Genomic DNA, 21185 nt, shown 5'->3' on the forward strand with positions numbered 1-21185 from the left:
CTTGACAACAAAAAACCAGCAGAGGTCAGTCTTGAGCAGGGATGAAATCTTGGTATTTGGTAAAGAAAGGGCGAGGAATGAAAAGGAAAAGAAGATAAAGGAAGAGTTTTTATGGTTTTAATTCACCAGTTGTGATTGAAACCACGTGAAGTCATTGAATTATAAGGCATCGATAGTGAAGAGTGACACTAGTATTATGTGAATGAAGCTCAATCTTGAGTACTTGAACTCAAGTGGTATGCATTAGTAGCCAAGATTATGAGGAGGCCATCCAAAGCACTGTGTGTTTGTTCTCTCGTGTCATCAAGGACATAAAGAAGGGCGACTCACAACATGCATAAGAGCCGAAGACATCGCACACCCTTCTCCTCTCACAGTTCAATTCGACTGACCTCGGCAGCCTCAATTCAAGCGCAAGAGTAACTTGAGCACAAGATCCCTAGACAACAAGCCTGGCTCCTGAAGAAAGTCCAAGAACATTTGATCTTGAACAAGGCTCTCCACGTGACAGATCACATAATCAATGACCATCTCTCGAAGTTCAGCATGACCACCTTCTGAGGCACTGATAATGGCATCTCCGACAGTGTATGCATACTTCAGAAGCTGAGTAATGGCATTTATATGTTCCACAACCAGGCCAAACCGTGCCAAGGTCAGGCGAAGCCTCTCAAGAGCAAGCTGTCGCAGACTTTCAATCTCAAACTGATTTGAAAAGGCATAGAGCTTTGCATGCGACAGAAGGACAGGCGCAAAATCCAGGTTGTCGTCAGTTGAGACCGCAGGCTCCCAAGGTGGAAGTACTCTGGTTTTAGCTTCGCATATGAATGACTTCCACAAGGTCGCCTTCTTGTTCTGCCGGTCTTTAACAGCACCATTCTCACGGTATGGACCTGAATCTCGTTCAAACTGCTGTAAGTCAAATTCTTCAGGAGCATCTTCGGCAGCTGGCCCATCATCTAGAACTGGCTCTGTTGACGGCTCTTGCCACGGATCAAATTTTGGAGGCTGTTTTCGCAGCTTCTTTTTCTTCTTCACACCCCATGTACCCCATTGTTGGTCAACAGCTGAGTCGATAGCTGCTGCAGGTGACTCCTCATAGGGCGGTTCTTCCACCATATCCCCTAAAGAAACGTCTTCGGGAGGTGGTACAATCCCAGCTTCCTCGGAGTCAAGCTCGAAATCCTTGGAGGGCTCTCGATTCTCAGAGACCTTAAGGCTCTCGGATCCATTCATGGCAAGGAATGGTACAGGTTGTGGAACAGAATAACTGCCAGTGTACGCAAATTCAACAAAGCGCACGAAAGTCTCTTCTTCAATGTTACTAAGCACCTCAGTTTGCTCTTCACGATTGGCATTGTTACGAAAATCCCAGAGTGGTTTGAAATGTTGCTCGAGAAGCGCATTGTGAATATAGCACTTCTTTTTGGCTGGCCCAATCTTGAAACTGACTGGGGCCGATTCGACGAAGCTGAGAAAGTCAGTCTTATAACTCGATTCAGGGTAGAATGAAAGCCTTACCCCATGTACTCAATGGCCATGGTTGCGATCAATAGATATTTCGTGGGCAAGAATGGATCTTTGGGAACTTCTCGAAGCCGCCCACTTACTTACATATACTGGCACTGGGCACGGGCTGAAAGAAGCCCATTTTTGCATACGTGGCAATGCATCAGGATTGCAGGTAGTTAGCATGATGGGATGAGCCTGACTGGTATATCGGCTGCAGGTTACACGACATCAAGGAGGGATGATGTTGTATCTTGTTGGCCGCTTTCCCCAAATACGAGTCCGAGTAAGTGAACCTTGCAGAGACAGCCACCACTGACTCGTACGATACTAACTGACAAAGTTAAGGCCCCCTCAGCTTGCTATTTGACCAGAAGCTTCTCAGTTCTCAGCCTTGCTGACACCATTTGGCCTTTGCTCGATATCAATTCATCACAGATCGTGCTCACAGCCAAAGAACCGCTCTTCAGGCAAGAAGCAAACTCTTATTAGCGGATGTGTCTCCAGCGGTGAGACATCTACACAAACTATGAGTGCAAATCCCCAAGTCAAAGATGGAGACATTCAATTGTCGAAGCCTTTCTCCATTGTCATTGCCAAACCAGCGAATAAGAAGCTGCCACATAGAGACCCTGCAACGCCTTTCGTTTGGATAACTGAAGTCGACCGACTGGCTCGTCAAGAAGACACTGCAGCTAATTACAGTGCTTCGCGTTGGTACGCCGCTGCGGCCTTCGAAGCTGCCCTCGCGCAAGTAGGGCCTACCGATATCAACACACTACACATTGAACAATTCCTTGCGCAAAATCTGTTCGACGATGACCGACAGACTGATGCCCTCAAATTGTTTAATGACATTCTTGACAAATGTGCTCAAGTGAAGACGGAAGGCAGGTGGAATTTTCGTTATGGAAACGTGGCCAAGTCTGCTATTGGATGCAAATGCGAATATGCACAAGGATTCTACAGTAAGCGCAGATTTGGCAGAGCCGGTGGTGAGTTTGAGCGAGCTTGGAAGATATCGCAGAATCTGTTAGGCTCAAATGACTATACTACCAAAATAAAGAACAAATACGATCAAGCGGTCAAAAAGCGTGCCGAGGCATTGCAAGCAAAAGCCGCACTGCCACCTCCCTCGACTAATGCGTCAACCACAGAAGTCGACAAGACCCAAGCAGGAAAGAAACCCTCGTCACCATTTGTGACTGTTGAGAAAACCCCAGGACTTCCTAGCAATATAGTTGTCCCGGCTACCGCGGAGAAGGATCCCAAAGGAAGGGGAAATACTACTCCTAACGGATCTCGATCGCCTTCTCGAGAGGATGACAAACCAAGACCCTCCAATGGATCTTCGAGTGACAAGTCATCATCACAGATCGATAACAAAGGAGGCAAAGGCAACACATCGCCAAAACCGGAGCCCGCTAAAGGTGGCTCTCAAGCTGCACAAAATAGTAAGTTTGTTGATGTTCGCCACAAAGTGATGCTAAATTTATGTCGCAGATAAACCATCATCCACTGGGCACTTGCAGGTTCCTGAGAAACCCAGGTCCTCTAGTGTGGGTGGCAAGCCACGGAAATCCGAGGCGAACGAAGCGAAGCCAAGCTCTGGTACTCCGTCTGTTCCTCGAAGGAATTCAGATTCGGGGACGACCAGAAAGGTTGTGTACGGGAAAACATTTGACGTTGAGGACTCTAAAGGCACACTGACAAAAATTGACAATCTCAAAGACAAAGGTTTCAATGAAGCTCACAAACAAGTGGCCGTCTGGGGAGAGAATAGATTACGCAAAACGCATGAATTTCTTGTGACAAAATGTCGCAATAACGTCGATTATGAGGAAGGCGAAGGCTCTCGCAAAAACAAGCGCCGGGTACGAATCGCAGTACTTGACACGGGTGTCAGCATGAAACATCCAGAGATCAATGCTAGGAAGGAACGCATCAAAGGTTTCTATTGTGACATCAAAGGTCTTGAAAACAAAGCGAACGAAGACACAAGTGGGCATGGAACCAGCACCGCTCTGCTTTTGATGCAAGTCGCACCAGAGGCTGACATCTATGTTGCTAGAGTCTTCAGAGAGACCAAAGATGTGGTTCCAGATCAAGTTGCGCCAGCAATCGAACATGCGGTAAAGAGCTGGGAGGTTGATATCATCTCAATGTCATTCGGATTTCCCTCGGTCATATTCAAGATGGATCAGGCATTGAAGCTGGCCGCCATGAATGATGTGTTATTATTTGCTGCTGCTTCCAATGACGGGGCCAACGAAGATATCACCAGAGCATGGCCCGCGAGAGATGACTCCAAAGTCTTTTGCATTCACGCTACTGATGCCTTGGGCAACTCATGGAAAGGTAATCCTCCCAAGCAATCCGCGACTCATAACTTTGCGACTTTAGGCGAGAATGTTTTGACGACAGGGAAACAACATACAATGGTTGGAAAGACCGGGACCTCGATGGCGACACCGATTGCTGCTGCAACTGCTGCACTACTGATTGACTTTTCCCGCTTGCCCAAAATGAAAGGTAAGAAATTCGATCATATCGACTCGGTAGCCACCTTTCAAGGCATGAAGAGACTGCTGCTGGCCACGAGCCCTAAAACCGAAGATGGAAACTTCAGGTATATCAAGCCCTGGCATTTGTTCTCGACGAACAAGTACGAATATGATGCAGTCTGGTACCGGTTTCAGACCGAACTTCGGACATTTTTCTAGACGTTTGGTTTGTGAAATACCATGTCCACTGTCTGGAATTGAAGCAAATAAGAATCATTCCCTGGCAGAGAGCTTATGTCCTTGTCTCCCAATTCACTCTGTGGTAGCACACAGTTGACACACTTCATCTTGAGCACGACCAGGAATGCGAAAAGAGTTGCTGACAACCGCCGTTTTCCGATTCATCAACTCTGTTTCGATCCTTCTGGCAATATGATGATGCAAGGTTCTCCATCCTCCTCATCAAAAACAGTCTCCCCGGAAACCTTGAACTCTGCTCGACCTGCATCATCATCTTCTAACCCACCCATAACCTCCGCAAATTCTTCACCCTCCGATTCGGCTGCTTCTTCCTCATCTTCATGGTTGTCGAGATCCACTTCGTCCGAGTACAGTGCCCCACTGGTGAATTTTTGCTGGACGTATTTGCTCCTTGTTCGTGAATAATGCAACTTGTTGAGGCGATAAGCAAACACGAAATCAGTCGGACCTTGGATGGTCTCGGTGACTTGGGAAGTCTGTGTAAAGGACAAAGTTGGCCCAACTTCGAGGCCTGGAACATTGGGACTAATTCCAATCTTTGCCTCCCCTCCTTTCTGTCCCGATCTCGACCTGGTTAGTTTTGCCCCATAGGCGGTTTTGACGCCTGTTACAAGGTACAACGACCTCTTGAATCGCTGATCTCTCAAGTACGCTAGATTCTTTGGCGCATTCAATGTTTGTTCAAGGTATTCAGCCGAAGGATCGAACATAACTGTCTGTAGTCGATCTACCTCAATGTCGAGGGATCTACCACTCTTGAGGTTTCCACTCAGGTCTCCGCCCACCCCGAAAGCTGACATGAAAGATGCGAAGAGACCAAACGATCCACCCTTTTCATCTTCCTTCTTGTTCTTATACGGATAGTTGGTGATCCTCAAATCTGTGACGGGGACAGGCAAGGCTGCATCCAGATATGGTGGTCCTTCAGGGGTCCGTGGGTCGACAATAAGCCTCCCTGGAGTAATGGTCGAGTCCGGAAGCACGTCTCTAGGTGCACTGAACCATTCAGGTTTGTTCTGATACATTTTGTTTGGCCTGCCGCCCCACAGAAGTTTATCTCTCGAGAACACTTAAGAATCCAGATAAAGGAATTGGAGTTTCAATGTCTCTAGTGATCGACGTACGACGCCCCACCTAAGCCCTACGAACTGCTGGCCCGCGAACACCAAGAAGCATCCACCATCGCGCGCCTAGAAGTATCTGGAGAAAGCCACGCAACCAACCGATTGGTTAACGAGAAATCAGGCTCCCAGTCCCTAAGTCTTACCCCTCATCGAGCTGAATTTACCATCTACCAGCCTTCCAACTTTCGCGCCGCGCCCGCAGTTTTATATCAGCCGAATGCCACCAGAAATCATGTGGCTGGAGCGCGGGAGGTGTGGACTTTGGATGCATTCGTCATGAACTCGAAGCGCATCTGGGCAATACAGCTAGCTGCCCTGCAAGACGCAAGACATAATGCATATGCATTGCGCAGGTTCTCCTGCGACTTCGCCAGATCTGTATCTATTCTCACCAGGCATATTCAGCGATGAATGAAACCCGTTCGTTCTCACTGCTCTCATAGCATTACTCAGTGCACCCTCGAAACCACAGAAACACATCCCAATAACACCTATCCATCATACAAACATGTCAATAGAACCCCGCAAGGCCGACCCTGGCCAGGGCACCTCAGGAGATCCGTATGGGCCATTCCCACTCCCAACCACAACCACGACAGACTACTGGACAACATTCAAGACCATCACGACGTCTCACTGCGCATGTGTCACCACGTCCTCTCCCCCACCACCAATCGTCATCACCACCACCACCAAGTCCAGCGCCGCCGCGGCCGTAACACAATGGATCCACCACGAAGACGACGGGCTGGCGGCGGGCGTGATCGGCGGGATCGTGATCGGCGCATTCTTCGGGTTCCTGCTGCTGGTGCTCCTGCTGATCTGCTGTTTCCGCATCTTCACCGGCGGGCGCGGCGGGGGTCGCGACTCCGACTCGGAGACGTCGTCGCACCACTCGCACAGAAAGCGGCGCAGGCGCGTCGTCGCCATCGATCCGTACCCGGATCGCCCGGACGCGAACCTCACGTTCCTCGGCGGCGGCAATCGCCGTGACACAAAGGTCGTCATTACCAAGACCCAGAGGTATTTTGTCCGTCCGCAGCCTGCGGTGCTCAGGGAGGGGAGGACGGTCAGGACGAAGCAAACGAGGCGGGAGAGGGTTGTCATTGTGGATGATTAAGAGTAGGAGTAGGATTGGTTGGGTGGATTTTCCCTTTTTATGGATTGGATATATGTGGTGATGTGGGTTTTCTTTGCTTCAAGATATATCCCGTGTAGGGTTTCAGGACGACGAAGACGACTACGGGGGATAGACAGCACCTCTTTACCAGGTTTACGATATGGAAATTATTGGGCCTTATTATACGAGAGATTTCCAGGTTCATGCGATCTTTTGCTATGTTGAATCGAGTCAGGTATATATTGGCAATAGGCGAGATTCATGTAGGGCCCGGATATTCAGTATGGTACATAGCTACAACAATGAAAGCCTAATCGTTTTTCTATTTGGCACTAGTCGCATGACGTTTATTTCATGAGCAGAGAGACAATGGAACCTGTTGGTTGTGCACTTTCCTCCGATTCCATCGTCCCGTTGCGCAGTCGAATCGATGTCCAATACGTCTCCGCGCCATATCTCAATAGGTATTTGAGAATGCAGAAACAAGCGACAACCTGTGCTTCAAGTTTGGAGGAAGACTGGGGAAGTTTCAGATTGAATCGATGGAAAGGAGAATGATGAATATATCATGATGTTGAAAATTTCCCTGTGTGAAATTACGAACAGTAACTACCTAGATGCCTCGCTCAACAAGCCAGTTGCTGCTGTCCAGCTAAAGTCCGCTCAATCTGTGGAACAAATAGACATACATATATAGCAGAATCGCAACACTTCCTGATACCAACGATAACATAAATGAAATTTCAACAGCCTATACGAGCATACGCGCGAGTGTGAAGGGCAAATCTTTCAAGTCCAACCCAAACTAAATCCAATGTTCACAGATTTAGCGGCGTGGTAGCGTTATACCAACTATAACTCATGCTCCTAGCACTGCTGCCGCCAGTGCTCGGCGGCGCACGTGCATGTGCATGCCTCGGGCCTGAATCATATGGGTTATTATAATACGAGCTCGGCATGGGCGGCGGCGCAGTGGCATACATGATGATCGGCTGCGGGGCGGCCTGGACAGGTCTCGCACGCTCGTGGGAGTGATGTGAGTGATAGGAAGAGGTCGAGGACGCCGTCGAGCGGGAGGAGACGCTAGACGCGTCGTCGTGGTGATGATGATGGCGGGATTTATGGTGGTGGTGTCTGCTGTGAGGCTTTGAATCATCGTCCGTGTGTCGGCTGGAACGGGGATTGTTTGTTGCGGCTCTTGCTGCCGCTATGGCTGCGGATGAGGGTGATGGTGAAGATGATCGGACAGGAGATTCTCTGCGTCGTGAGCTTCTTGGAGGAGGCACAACGGCTCCAGCTTCCGCTGCGCCGTCCTCGTCGCTGTAGTATGCGTGTGCGTCGTCGCAGTCGTCCATATGCATTACTGGCATGGGTGCTGAGACCGTTCGGTTCTTGCCGCCAATCTTGACTTTATCGATCTGGCTGTTGTGCTTCAGTCGGCCTTGGGCACGCAATTTCTCCGGGCTGGCATTGAGATCGTATGGAAATGCTTCTCTTGGCCCTTTGACTGCGCCTGTTCCTTTCCCACCAGTCGGTAGATGCAGTACGCCTGGGAAGACTTTGGGAGGTGTGCGTTTGCAGCTGAAGTATGCGAGGGGACCTTTGAGGTTTTCTGCTGGATCGATGGCGACAGTTCGTCGTTTCGTGGGAGATTCGGCAACCTTCACCCAGCCTTGGGCCGTGAGGATTGTAGGCATTTTGTGTCTGTGTATATGTATATGTATATAGGTCTGTATGCTCAGATGGTTCGTATTGTCCGGTTGTAGTGATCAAGAGGAGAACGTCGTCAGAGGTGAGTTCGATTTGGTTGCTTGTAGATTAAGATGGTGATGTAAAGCTCATAAGACAGAACAAAGAGAAGGGACAGAAGCAGTGTCACGAACAAGTGTGCCCCTACCTTATGATTTGATCGAGGCCTACATGCAGATTAGGCACAGCCATGGTCCTGTGATTTGTTTGGATGGTCCAATTTCCCAGCCTCGTCGTTGCGAAACTCGCGACTCCCACGGGTGAGCAAAATTCATGTGGCTGGGACGACATAACGATGTTGTTAGTCGCGCACCGCATCATCGTTGCTGATCATAGGCAAATTGCATTCAGCCACGATTGATGATGCTGTGGTCAGGAGAGAGAAATGCAGTATTACTTGTGACTCGCAGCGTGCGGTCTGAGAGGAAGACGTGAGTTCTTGGTGGTGGTCAGTGTTGGTCGAGCTACAGACAACCTGCGCTCCGAGGTTCGTGCTCTGTAATTGGCGGAATAAGCGATGACTTACATACACAGACACACGTGATATCACGTGTCGGTCACAGGTCAACGGGATTCAGGATATCTTTTTGTGTGCGCCTTGAGACATCAAGGCGTCCTCGATACAGATAATTTTGCTATTGTTACAAATTACATGACGGGCACAGAACTTCCAGGCGCATAGCTCTGCCACGTTTCCATACCGTTGGATATCACTACCTTCATAAACCCATCATTTATCTTGCCATTGTCTCATGTCTCTCACCAATGATTTACTTCAAACTCGGAAACAAATACTGCGTTTTCGGGCTCGTTTCTCGCGGTAGAGGAGCTTCAGAAGAGCTCACGAACATTCCTGGCTGTCGAATCTCTGTCATGCTCGAGAAGTATATCATTTTCTTCGCTCCGTTTCGAACAAGCGACCTGCCCACCTAATGGTAACATACCATCGGCTCGTCGCTCGTGTTGATCATTTACTCGTACTTTTTGTCTCCCTTGGTGCTTCGTGGGAGTCTGACATGGTAACGTCATTTTAGACATATTCCTCATTGGAAGGCCCAACACCAGGAAATTATCTGCGATGCGGCACCCTCGGACAATTGTTCTGGTCGATAGTGCTGGGATACCGTCTCAATGGCAACTTGACTCTCGATGGCAAAGGCAGTGGGTTGTCCCAGGATGAGTAGTGAGCTCTTATTCTCGCCGCACACATGACACTGGCACCATATCACCATCAAGTCACGTACGCAAAGCGAGCAGACTCGGCCTTGGGCGATGCAAGCGGAATATACTGCGCATTTGGCGTTATGTATGAAGGTTCCCCGAGTGTGGTGGGTTGATCCACGCCGTCAACAGTCGCAGCAACGGGCACAACTCGAGGTTCAGGGGTGGTCAACAGCTCGTTCTGCGAGGCGCAATTCTGGCACTGACAGATGTGGGAAATGCTGGCGCGCTCAAGGAACATTGCCACTTTCTTGCCCCCTAAAGTCGACCACAGCTTGGAATTCATCGCTGGTCCATCGATCGTCTGTGGGAAAAATCCGGTCACGTCGTGAGGGAGTGGCAGCTCGTGTAGTGGTTTGGAGTCTGGTTGCTTGCGGCGGTCGAGCCAATGAATTTCGATTTCTTGCTCTGCTGGATCGATTCCAGACCGGATGAGACGGAACTTGATTAGATCGCATTCCTCTATGGCGTATACTCTGAGTAAAGGTCAGTCAAGGAGATCTGTCTTTCAGGGTTGAGAACTTACAATTCGAATTTCTGTGTTGCTTCATTCCATCGAAATGGATTGCAACCAAGGAGATGAAAGCGTGCGTCATTGGGAATTTCATGGGCGCTTGGGTTTGAAACCCCGGCACTTGCCTCTTCAAGAAGCATGATTTCTTCAGAGACATCGGCAATTGCATGAGTCTCACATTTCGCTTCCGGTCTTTGCCATCTCCTGATCAGAGCAATAGCTTCTCTCCGGATAACCGGATCACGACATCGTAGAGTTGTCATACCGATGACCGGAATGTAGTGTGGCTCGAAGCCAACACATCCCTTGGCCGTGTCCGTCAAAGTCCTGTCCATGTATAGGTCGCAAAATTTACTCCCAATATCGAGGATGATTTGGAATTTGTCATTGTGGGCATCGAATGACGTCTCTTCTCGGAATGGTTTGCATTCCAGCCTGATGATCGCGATCCAATATTGCATCTGCATGTGATACATCCCGAGTTCGAAATGTGCGGTTGAACTGGGAGTGAAACACGAACAAGTACGCTGTGCGCTTGTGAGGAATTCCTGCCAAATGTCGTACCATCGATATAACAGTCTTCTTCCGTGGTCCAGGGTGGCCTCATCAGATTTGGGCCACTGAAATTCGTCATGGTTGGATTGCAACTTCGCACATACTGCATGAAGTACTTCGTGGAAATAATAACGAGCAGTTCGGAGGTCATCAAACCGGTCGGGCATATATGTTGAGTAACGACTTTTCTTCGCGGGAATCATTTGCAAAAGACTTGTCACAAAAAGCTGTAATTGTGTGAGTACAGGCGCAATATTTGTATCGACTCTGGTCGATACCTCGGTCGGTGGAAGGTGGGCTGGATGAGCCGCTTTCCAATTGGAATAAATCTTCAGTCCAGCTTGGAGATGAGCCAGGGCAGAAGCCCACTCTCCGCGTACGTTCTCGAAGAATGTGAAGAGGATGACAGACAAAAGGATCTCCTCGATATCGGAGTCTGCCGATGATTTCAGTATACCGTTGATCGACTTGTTATATTGTTGTAATGCGAATTTATGTTTATCGGACCGTCGGCCTTCATCTAGATGGTCGACACCTTCGTGATAAGATCCTATTGCGACCAACGCGTGCCTGACTATGTCTCGTGAGTAGCCAACCTGAATGACTAATCGATTCCAGAACGCCTGGTCTGCAACACTGTTGATCTGAGAGGCCGTGCGATCTCGGTAATAGTGAAAGCTCCATCGCTCATCTTTGTCCTGACCGATCTCGAAAAGTAAAGGCTTCGGTAAATTGTAGCCATCACAGCGCCTGCCAGTCGATGTGCACCTCTTACAATTCGGTTTGGTCTCGTCACATTTCACCCGGCGAGCTCTTTTGCAAAGCAGACGATCGCGTCAGTAATCAAGTCAAGTCTTATGCGAATGGATCGAAACATACTTGCATGTTACACACCCACTTCGAACTTTAGGGGCATGCCGTTTCAATCTGGGTGGAGCGGTTGTGGTTAGAGCAAATGAGGGCACTCTACCGAATTGAAGCTGGACCAGTGCATCATCCTCCACTGGCATATACCATTCAGTGGAGACCATCGAGAAAATCAACAAAGAAGATTGAGACCATATGTCAATCCATCAAGATTGAACAAAGAACAGGTCTTCCACCGAGAATTGATAAATTAGTGGTAAAGAATTAAAACGTTGCCGCGTGCCACAATGGCGTTCGAAACGTGCAGTGCAATGGATGGGATTTGGAAGAGCGCTGCCGATCGAATGATTGACTAATTGATATGCGCTGCAGATCCAGGACAAGGCCAGAAGATTCCAAACGGGAACCAGGGTCGGGCTTCATGCAAGTTCAACCAGCAATTGCGATTCTAAGAGAGGTGCACAGCGATCAGCAAGTAGTGAGCATCGAGAATAAACTCTTTCGTCAGTTAAAGGCTTCCCAAGTCGACCTGGGGCAAAAAGTCACTCTTGGTCCCCGCAAGCTGGCCGCCTGGAAGGAGTTGAGGGTGTCCTCACTGCCTCAGCCCTCGACATCCACCTAGTCCCCTAGCTGGATGGCTTTCATGGAGCTAGGATCAATTCCGGCATGAGGGCATGGAAGGGTGCCAAATCCGAGCCCCGAATGCCATCGTGTTGCCGAACAGCAGCCCGGGGATGCCAGTCAGTAACAGTTGGGAGGCCTTAAACGCGGTTCACAGGCTTGCAGATAAGAAGGCCAAAGAGCCAGCCCATAATTGTGGGGGCGATTTTCTTTCTGGGCGTGTCTTATTAATAAAAGTCTCTGTCGAGCTTTCCCGACGGCCACGGTACGCAGATAAAACGTGATTGAATAGATAATATATCATGTACAATATATATATTTAATTGCCCGTAGGACGCAACTCTGTATAAAGTTACTCCACAGTAAGGGAATGATTGCAAATTAAGTTTAGAGATGCTTACCTGGAGGACAAAGATGGTGATAGGTATTCACCCTGCAAAGTCAGCAATTAGCATATTCGATCTTGCAGTGATCTCGGCCATACAATCAAGCGCTATTCGTCCGACCAACGTGACATTTCGATAGTAGGCGCCTTATCGAGCGCCCTGAATAGTTTCGAGGCACCAGGCCCCATATCGACGGCGAGTGTGCATAATTCTTACTGCATAACTTCGCATTCATGCTGGGATCACGTGCCTGTCCCGATATCACGTGAGCCATCGTCTTGGCATCGACATCACCCCGAAGCTTCAACCATCAAGAACCCCCAGCCTTGTTCCCCTGAACCTGAACTCTCACTTCCATCACTCCTCCTCCAATCGACTCTATTGGTTTTCGAAAGATGTCAACCCCAACACCAAGACCGATCGACCCGACCAACCCACCCACGCCCAGCACGCCGACACCCTCACCCTTAAACTACATCGTCTCGTTCCTGCTGGTCGGGATCTGCTGGGGCTTCACGACGCCCTTCATCCGCAAAGCCGCCGTGAACTACACGGCACCGACACACGCCTCGATCACGGACCCGTCGCGTTCGTGGCTCGGCCGCTTCGTCGCCAAGGCATTCTACACGGTGCTGGGCCTGTTGCGCTCGCCGGCCTACGCCGTCCCGCTGCTGCTCAACCTCACCGGCAGTATCTGGTTTTTCCTGCTGGTCGGGCAGGCCGGTGAGTTTTCTTTCTCTTCTCTGTTCTCGATTTCCTCTCCTTCGCTCCAGGAGGGGTAGGGTGTTTTTGTTTTGGTGGCTGAATGTTGGCTGACCGAGTGTGCGTTTTGTGTGGTGGTAGAGTTGTCGCTGACGGTGCCGATTACGAATTCGTTGGCATTCCTGTTTACCGTCTTGGGTGAGTGGTTCGCGGAGGGGAAGTTGATTACGAGGGATACGTGGATTGGGATGACGTTTGTTTGTACGGGCATTGCACTTTGCGTTTACTCGAAGCTGTGATGGTATGGTGGGTGGGTGGGTGGAGATAAGACCTTTAGTAGGTTATAGATACCACTTTGTAGTTGACTGTCTTACTATCAAGGCGGTTTGGCAGTAAAGAAGTAAACACTCAAGCGGATGTTGTGGAACAGCGTGTACATGTTGACTTCGGCGACCTTGATTATTGTTATTTTGTTCTATACATGTTGGGGCCGGGCGACGGAAGTCTCAAATACACATTTCCACTCGGACAAGCGACAACTTTCCAATGCACTCATCTCCCTCGTCTTGTTGGCGGTATAAATCATGGGTATCGATCCGAATCCAAAATACGCCAAAGCCAGCCAATCCATGACAACCCTGGTGGTGATCTCGATGAAGAATTATGGACGCCAGAAACGCCAGACGTATGCATCTTTATCGCTCCCGGTAGAAAAGCGCTCGTGTACTCGTTATACGTCCAGAAGAAATTCTTGGCACTTTCATCATACACCACGGAACTAGTAATGTCAGTAAACTTTGTATCAGGGAGTCGAAGATATTGTTGACTTACCATTCTCACGATCAAGAACCAACAAGCTCCGAGGAATCTGAAGAGTGACAACCCAGCAACAGACCACAGAATGATAGTCAGATAGATGGTTGAGTTCTGCGAATTAGAATCCTCCGGATTGATTCTTTGGAAGCCAGCGATATTTAAAACAGCAGCAACCAAAATAAAATTGGTCAACATCCAGACGGTCACCACATTACTTCGAAACGACTTATAATAGTCTTCCTGTTTGTCAGCTGCAGTTAAAACCCTGACCTCTTTGGGTGCTTTTGTTGCAAACTTTTTCAATTCCGCTTCATATTGTGCGTTGAGATCACCATCGTCTTGTGGAATCATGACTTCCACCTTGCCACCAGGTTTTATAGTGACGCTCTGTAGTTTTTCAGCCTTATCATCTCCTTTGGTTCCCCATGTGATATCATGGGTGTTGCAAAAGGCATAGATGTTCAAAACATTGATATAAGTCGGAGTAAGGACGATGTATTGTATGAAGCAAGTGAACATATGCCAGGGGTCGAAGAACAAAAAGCTTGCCACAAACCACAAGACATATGTACTTGCCAGCGAGACAATTAGGCCGAAGAACGTGCTGTTGTTGAAAATGGTGGAGAATGAAAAGTTGGGTTCACTAACTTCTTTCTGAATGGCTTTGACAGTCAGAAAGATGGACGCGAATGTGAGCCAGACCATCAAAATTGACCAGAAGATCACCATCATCAGGTAGGATTTCTTAGAGCCTTGGGGTCGGTTGCCAAGCGATAGGATAAAACAGTAGAGCAGTGTCCCAAGATAGACAAATTCGAAGATGATACCTAGGATGTTTCCGGCCGAACCAAGCGTATCTGCGGTACCGAGTGAGCCCGTCAGGAGGCGGAAGACCAAGAAGAAATTACCAATGGCGAACCAAGCGAAAAGCATGTTGATGGTCTGATAAATGAACTCAATCAGGAACATGAATTTCCGAATCGCACTGTGGTCACTTCGCCAGAGTTGATAGACATGAACCACAGCATACACAGCAGCGAAGAAAGAACCGTTGAGCCAACGTCTTCGCTGAAGGACGAATTCTGCAATGCCATCGGGAACGTCGGTTTCTCCAGTTGCAGATTTGACGTATTGCAGAATCCATCGACAATTGCGTTTACTGACAAGCTCGAAACATAGAATACGATCTTCTGCGAGATACATATTTGCGGTGAAGACTCCAGCATCAGCATGCATAGTTTCACCCTTGAAATATTTGTCAAGAGGGCCATCACCGTTCTTGTCGTTTTGCAGAGCGATATACCGATAGGCAGAGAAGGCGCCCGGCAAGACCGAAATGAAACCAAAAGCCGATTCGAGAGGCTTGTCGAGGATATTGGACATTTTGTATTCGAAGTTCTGGGTGGCCACTAGTGGGTTGTAAAGCTTCTTACCGTGGTCCAACATGACCTTGATTTCGCCACAAGCACCACCACACATAGGTTCGAGATCGAAAGCTTTCCAGAGTTGGTAGATGGAGTCTTTGCCTGGTTTTGTTCCGGCATCGAGCAGGACACAGATGTTGGGGTCGAGTACACGGCCAAAAGCCTGGAAAAACCATCTATGGGAGTTGATCTTCTTCTGATTTTTCTCCTTCAGACAGAAGAGTAATTGGACTGGTGTGGCGCCTCTTGGTTTCAGATGAACTTGAGTGCCCTTCAAGTCTAAGCCAACGTGCGTTGTGTATTCGTAGATATGCGCAGTGACATCCTCGCCATTGACTTGTTGCTTTGCAATGCCGTCTTGATATACACCGAGACCAGCCAGAACAGCTTTGGTTCGTTCATTGATTTTGGCACGGCCGTCACTGACGATACACACCACTATTTTCTTCCAGGCTTCTTTGTCCCAAGTCTTGCTATTTGGTCGATTACACATGTACTCAATGTTTTTGAAAACGCCCATCATCGTTCGCGTAAATAGAAACTCGTCCTCGTTATACATGGTGACGACGATGAACAGCTCGGTCTGTCGAGGTTTTGCAAAGAGACGTTGGCGTAAGGTGAAGCGATCTTCGTAGAAGTCTTTGGGGTCACAGGTGGCCGCAGAATATCTCATGTGGGTAAATTCATTTCTCTCCAGAGGTTTGCCATTGGGAAGATTGTTCAGTATTGTAGGTGGGACCGGGCAATCAAGGACCAAGTTTCCATCGAACAGTTCAACTTCTCTAACAGTTTTCCACCTGCGTATAGGAGCGGGAGACGGGGTCGGTCGATCGTCATGGTAACCATCATACTCACCCATTCCGGGTTGAGAGTGAGGGTCAGGACCATAGGCACTGTCAGGCTGGAGTATGGGGACTTGATCATTGTCGTTTCGGTAACCCTGGTCTGGGGTGGGATAGGGATCGAGAGCGTAATCGCCTTGGGGTCTGGGGTCGTATGGTTGAGTGTAGTAGTTGTCATGATGGTCTTCGGGCGATACTATGTAGTCATTCCTCGCGGCATGGGGTGATTGTTGTTCATATGCAGCATTGTGACCATGAGAAGTGTTGATATTCTCGACCGAGTAGGTGGGTTGCATGGCTAATCGGTCACTGGATGCCATGGGCATCTCCAAGTGAAGTGGCTGTTGTCTGGTAAATGAATCTCCTGGGTGGATATAGGGCTGTAGGGGCCGTCCAGGCGAGGGAGACCTGGAATCGTATTGGAGGCCGTCCCTATTAGGACTCCCTAAACGAGGAGTGTCAGTAGGGTATCGAAGGGATTGTGGTTAGGAGAGAAGAGTATACCGAGTCGGTCGTAAGCCATGGCTATTGCGACCAGGCTGGAGGGTGGTCCGTTCGCGGAAGGATGGAATGTGTATGAGGAGTGTTTGGTATGGGTGTCGAATGAATATGGATATCACACTTTAGGCCGCGCAAGAGGAAGATAATAATAAAGCGACTGCAGTGATGATGATCGCGGACGTGTGGAGTCGACTGTTTACCTGCGACTGTTTTTGGGGGGTTCGAGGCGGATTTCAGGACAGGGGAGTCAACAGTCTTGGTGGTATTAGAAACCTGTGCGGAGTACTTGGTACTTGGAATAGAAGACAAGCACCACAGATGACGACGAGGAGGAATGGGATGGGAGGGTAATGGATTTAGGATATCGAGTACTCGTAAAGCTGAAAGTGCAATAATGCTCTGTTCAGACTGTGTCTACGGAGTACTCGTACTGCTTCGTGTTTCGATCCCCTGGCGAACCTGGTCAGCTTTCCCCATGAACATTAGTTTCCAGGTATTTGATTAGGTGGCTCGAGGGGCGTCACTGCGGCAATACAGGGCACCCACCCGGGCAGCCACAGGGCACGTTCAGCCTAACGTTCACTTAGTGGACTCACTAATTTTCTTGGCCAGATGCCTGGAAGGTATAACTGGGCACTAGGAGAATTAGCATGACGCCTAGGTACCTAGGTAACTACCTAGGTATCCCCTGTCTAGGCTACTCATTGGCGCCCTCGAGGCCTAAGCCTTGATGCACCACGCCTGAGAGTCTGACGCGCAGCAGTTCTATTTCGAAACACACTTTTGCCATCGGATCTGCAGGACGGCGTAAGATGAGGGCAAGGATTTTTGTAATTGCGACTGAAGAGCGAAAAAAGCATCGAGGAGTTCTTCGTCAAAGATTGATGCGACTCGGTCAACCCGGGCACGTGTCTTCGCTCTCTTGACTTCTCATCGTAAAAGTTGAGTGTGGCGGTGCGAGTTGAATTTGGACTGCCACAGTGTTTCAGCTTTTTACCCCGGACCCAGACATTGATTCTTTATCGTTATCCGACCAAGATCTCCCAATCAAGGATCTCTTAGCATCCACCGTTTTGGTGTCTTGACCCTTGATTGATTTTTCTTGAATCGACTTGGACAACCATCACCACCTTCCGAGAGTCCACCAGCCTTGGAAATTAACACACACCAAGTATCAGCAAACCAGTAATCCTTGTACACTGTCCAAGTCTCTCTCCATCAGCCACGCAATCCACTCCATAACCGAGTCACTGCGCCCCTCGTCAACCCCACTATGGCAGACTCCAAAGACAAAATATCAGTTCTCTTCGTTTGTCTAGGCAACATCTGTACGAATTCCTGGCCGATATATGGTACACGCGTCAACTAATCAAGGTTGCAGGTCGGTCTACCATGGCAGAAGGTGTTTTTCGTTCACTGACCAAATCCAACTCCAGAATTGGTCAGGTGGACTCGGCGGGCACAGGGGCATATCATACTCTTGATCCTCCTGATGACCGAACCATGGCCATACTGCGGAAGCACAATATCACCGATTATGACCATGGTGCTCGACAGGTACGGGGAGAGGACTTTGATGAGTTTGATTACATATTCGCCATGGATCAGCAGAATTTGAGGGACCTACAGAGAGTGCAACGAAAGGTGGAAGGCAGAGGACAGAAGAGCAAAGCTCAACTGATGCTCTTTGGTGAGTTTGCTGGTAGTAAGAAGCCTGAACAAGTCGGCGATCCTTATTACGGGGCCAACAACGGATTTGATACTGTCTATGAGCAAGTCACCCGTTTCTCAAACAACTTTTTGCGACAAGTTGTGAACAAGGATGAATGAATAGACAATTGAGGAGAGTGTTTAGATTATGTCATAGCAAAGGGCGCTGGGTATCTGATTCTGCTAATTCAAATACCATGGACTGCACGACTTAGAGACTTAGACCACGAAGAGACGGAATATCATTATCGGGATAACTTTTTTCCCTGTATTGAAAGAAGTGCCTTCTATATACCTTAGTTTGTTCATCGGTAACTGCATATTTCCGACACAGAACATAATCCGGATATCACTCCCACCTCTTCCTCTGCCCCCGCCAAGTACGAGGTACCCAGGGAACTACTACTGACTGACATAATGCCATGATGACATATTCCTTGAACAGGCTGCGGCATCCAGCCACATCGACTCCAGAAACCCAATCTCCGACTTTGCTGAGCTGAGCTGCCCACTCAGGCTGGCACCGCACGGAGTCTTCGGCTTCTCGTTAGGCGGCCCGACACAACACATCTCGCATACAGATCCTTTTCATCGCTGACATTGCATTCGTCTCATACATACCGACTTGGGACCATTCATACATCATTATACATGCGACCCTGCACTTGTCGCCGTCCGCTTGAGGTTCTACTCAAATATCCAACACCACTCTCTTCTCCCAAACACCTCCCCTCCTTCGCCCTTCGCTTCCAACCATTGCACCGAACATCCCCACCCTCACCTCGACTTTTTCAAAGATATCATCATAGTCACACTCCATTTTCACCTAGGAAATCAGTCGCCACATACCAACCCTTACAAGCCTCGACATCTTCATACCTACTATTCTTCGCCCTAGCATGTGGCAGTGCATTGATCATTAATCAATTTGTGCGCAACAATCCATCTGAGGCACACGACACCTCTCAGCCCACCCCTCAGATCCGCCTCCCCAAGTCCACAAACAATACCACCGATCCCTTCTACACAGATATGCCTATCCCTCCAGGACACGTGGGAAATCTATCGCCGGAACAAGAAGCCAAGTTGCGCGAATTTTGGAATGCCGTGCTGAAGGTCTTTGGCGTGGAAAATCCCTACCATGTTAGCGGAACAGACACCCCTCTGACTGAAGATGCGAGTTCCGAAGTTGAGACCAAAGACAAGAAGAAGCCCAAAAAGCGGTTAGGTCTGTTCAGAAAACATGAAGATAAAGATTCTAGCAACGGCGCAGTCACTCCCAACAAGGACCCAAGCGCACATGCAGATGCCGACGATAAATACGGCCAAGTCAAGGAATATCAAGAAATCTTGGCCACTCAAAGCCCCGAATCGTTACGCGCTGCGTTCTGGGGCATGGTCAAGGCTGATCACCCCGATGGCCTGTTGTTGAGGTTTCTCCGGGCGCGGAAATGGGACGTTGACAAGGCCTTGGTCATGCTGGTTTCCACCATGAGATGGAGAAGTCAAGAACAGCACGTAGACGATGATGTAGTTTTGAAAGGTGAGGGAGGCGCTCTGGAAGATTCCAAATCGAGCGATCCGGCTGTCAAAAAAGAGGGTGAGGACTTTCTAACCCAGTTGAGGCTGGGCAAGAGTTTTCTGCACGGGACCGACAAGGAAGGCCGTCCATTGTGCTTCGTTCGATGTCGGTTGCACAGAGGTGGAGAACAGTCCGAGCGAAGTTTGGAACGTTATACGGTCTATGTCATTGAAACGGCCAGATTGGCACTGAGGCCTCCGGTTGAGACTGCTGTAAGTTACCAATTGCATTCAAATCCCTTCTTTCCCGGTCACTGACTTTCCCATAGTGCATAGTATTCGACATGACTCACTTCACAATGGCAAACATGGATTACACCCCGGTCAAGTTTATGATCAAGATTTTCGAAGCCAACTACCCCGAGTCCTTGGGCGCAGTGCTGGTACACAAGGCGCCATGGCTCTTTCAAGGCATATGGAAGATAATTCGAGGTTGGCTCGACCCAGTTGTGGCCGCCAAGGTACATTTTACCTCAAGTGTGGAAGATTTGGAGGCATTTATTCCCAAATCCCAAATCATAAAAGAATTAGGAGGCGTTGAAGACTGGGAGTATCACTACGCAGAGCCCGTTCCTGGTGAAAACGACGCAATGAAAGAAGAAGCTCCACGCAAAGCCCTCGAACAAGAACGAAATATTGAGGTACAGAATTACCAGAAAAAGACGTACGAATGGACTGCCAAAGGCACTGGTCCCGAAGCGGACAAACTTAAAGAAGAGCGGAACTCAATCGCCAGGGCGTTAAACGAGAACTATTGGAAACTCGACAAGCATATCCGAGCGAGGACCTACTATGACCGTACGAACATGATCTCGCCAGATGGGAAAATCAATTTCTACCCTCCGCCACCTGGAGAGGGAATTAATGAGAAGGTACAGCCAGCTACGACAGCATTGCCGCCAGTGGCTGCGACAACCACGACAAGTGCCGACGATGTAGATTAAACCCCATATCTTCTGTTCAGATAAAATATAGATATCCACCGACTTAACGGATTGTGATGTGTGTCTTGGTTAGAACCAGTTGCACGGAGCTGTTCAAAAACTACCTGTTGTGCCAGTGTCAACAACCAAATATATCCGGCTTCCGTACGAGATCTTCCGTGCCGGGGCATCACGAAGAGGAAGCTATCTTTCTGGAGTCTGGATATCAGCCTCTAGGATCCTAAATTACCCTTG

At 48.9% G+C, this 21185-nt stretch overlaps 9 protein-coding genes across 9 annotated transcripts; 4 read left to right on the top strand and 5 right to left on the bottom strand.

The window, feature by feature from the left end:
• Positions 1-402: 402 nt before the first annotated feature.
• On the bottom strand, positions 403-1541 carry LTR84_011883 (uncharacterized protein; the record flags this gene model as incomplete). The annotated part of the gene is made up of 2 exons (XM_064855411.1): positions 403-1471; positions 1522-1541. The coding sequence occupies 2 exons, from the start codon at positions 1539-1541 to the stop codon at positions 403-405; spliced, it is 1089 nt and encodes a 362-aa protein (XP_064709000.1).
• Positions 1542-2038: 497 nt separating this feature from the next.
• On the top strand, positions 2039-4232 carry LTR84_011884 (uncharacterized protein; the record flags this gene model as incomplete). The annotated part of the gene is made up of 2 exons (XM_064855412.1): positions 2039-2963; positions 3013-4232. The coding sequence occupies 2 exons, from the start codon at positions 2039-2041 to the stop codon at positions 4230-4232; spliced, it is 2145 nt and encodes a 714-aa protein (XP_064709001.1).
• A 185-nt stretch (positions 4233-4417) lies between these two features.
• Positions 4418-5299, bottom strand: LTR84_011885 (uncharacterized protein; the record flags this gene model as incomplete). The annotated part of the gene is made up of 1 exon (XM_064855413.1): positions 4418-5299. The coding sequence occupies one exon, from the start codon at positions 5297-5299 to the stop codon at positions 4418-4420; it is 882 nt and encodes a 293-aa protein (XP_064709002.1).
• Positions 5300-5906: 607 nt separating this feature from the next.
• On the top strand, positions 5907-6518 carry LTR84_011886 (uncharacterized protein; the record flags this gene model as incomplete). Its single annotated transcript, XM_064855414.1, has 1 exon — positions 5907-6518. One exon carries the CDS (start codon positions 5907-5909, stop codon positions 6516-6518), a length of 612 nt encoding a protein of 203 aa, XP_064709003.1.
• An 818-nt stretch (positions 6519-7336) lies between these two features.
• LTR84_011887 (uncharacterized protein) lies at positions 7337-8215 on the bottom strand (the record flags this gene model as incomplete). The annotated part of the gene is made up of 1 exon (XM_064855415.1): positions 7337-8215. One exon carries the CDS (start codon positions 8213-8215, stop codon positions 7337-7339), a length of 879 nt encoding a protein of 292 aa, XP_064709004.1.
• Positions 8216-9498: 1283 nt separating this feature from the next.
• Positions 9499-11442, bottom strand: LTR84_011888 (uncharacterized protein; the record flags this gene model as incomplete). Its single annotated transcript, XM_064855416.1, has 3 exons — positions 9499-9964; positions 10015-11279; positions 11437-11442. 3 exons carry the CDS (start codon positions 11440-11442, stop codon positions 9499-9501), a joined length of 1737 nt encoding a protein of 578 aa, XP_064709005.1.
• Positions 11443-13896: 2454 nt separating this feature from the next.
• On the bottom strand, positions 13897-16738 carry CHS2 (chitin synthase I; the record flags this gene model as incomplete). The annotated part of the gene is made up of 3 exons (XM_064855417.1): positions 13897-13911; positions 13965-16660; positions 16720-16738. The coding sequence occupies 3 exons, from the start codon at positions 16736-16738 to the stop codon at positions 13897-13899; spliced, it is 2730 nt and encodes a 909-aa protein (XP_064709006.1).
• A 1370-nt stretch (positions 16739-18108) lies between these two features.
• On the top strand, positions 18109-18546 carry LTR84_011890 (uncharacterized protein; the record flags this gene model as incomplete). The annotated part of the gene is made up of 1 exon (XM_064855418.1): positions 18109-18546. The coding sequence occupies one exon, from the start codon at positions 18109-18111 to the stop codon at positions 18544-18546; it is 438 nt and encodes a 145-aa protein (XP_064709007.1).
• A 912-nt stretch (positions 18547-19458) lies between these two features.
• On the top strand, positions 19459-20951 carry LTR84_011891 (uncharacterized protein; the record flags this gene model as incomplete). The annotated part of the gene is made up of 2 exons (XM_064855419.1): positions 19459-20220; positions 20277-20951. 2 exons carry the CDS (start codon positions 19459-19461, stop codon positions 20949-20951), a joined length of 1437 nt encoding a protein of 478 aa, XP_064709008.1.
• Between the last annotated feature and the right edge of the window lie 234 nt (positions 20952-21185).

The sequence above is a fragment of the Exophiala bonariae genome, assembly GCF_035927105.1.
Source record: "Exophiala bonariae strain CCFEE 5792 chromosome Unknown scaffold_6, whole genome shotgun sequence".
Taxonomy (NCBI): domain Eukaryota; kingdom Fungi; phylum Ascomycota; class Eurotiomycetes; order Chaetothyriales; family Herpotrichiellaceae; genus Exophiala; species Exophiala bonariae.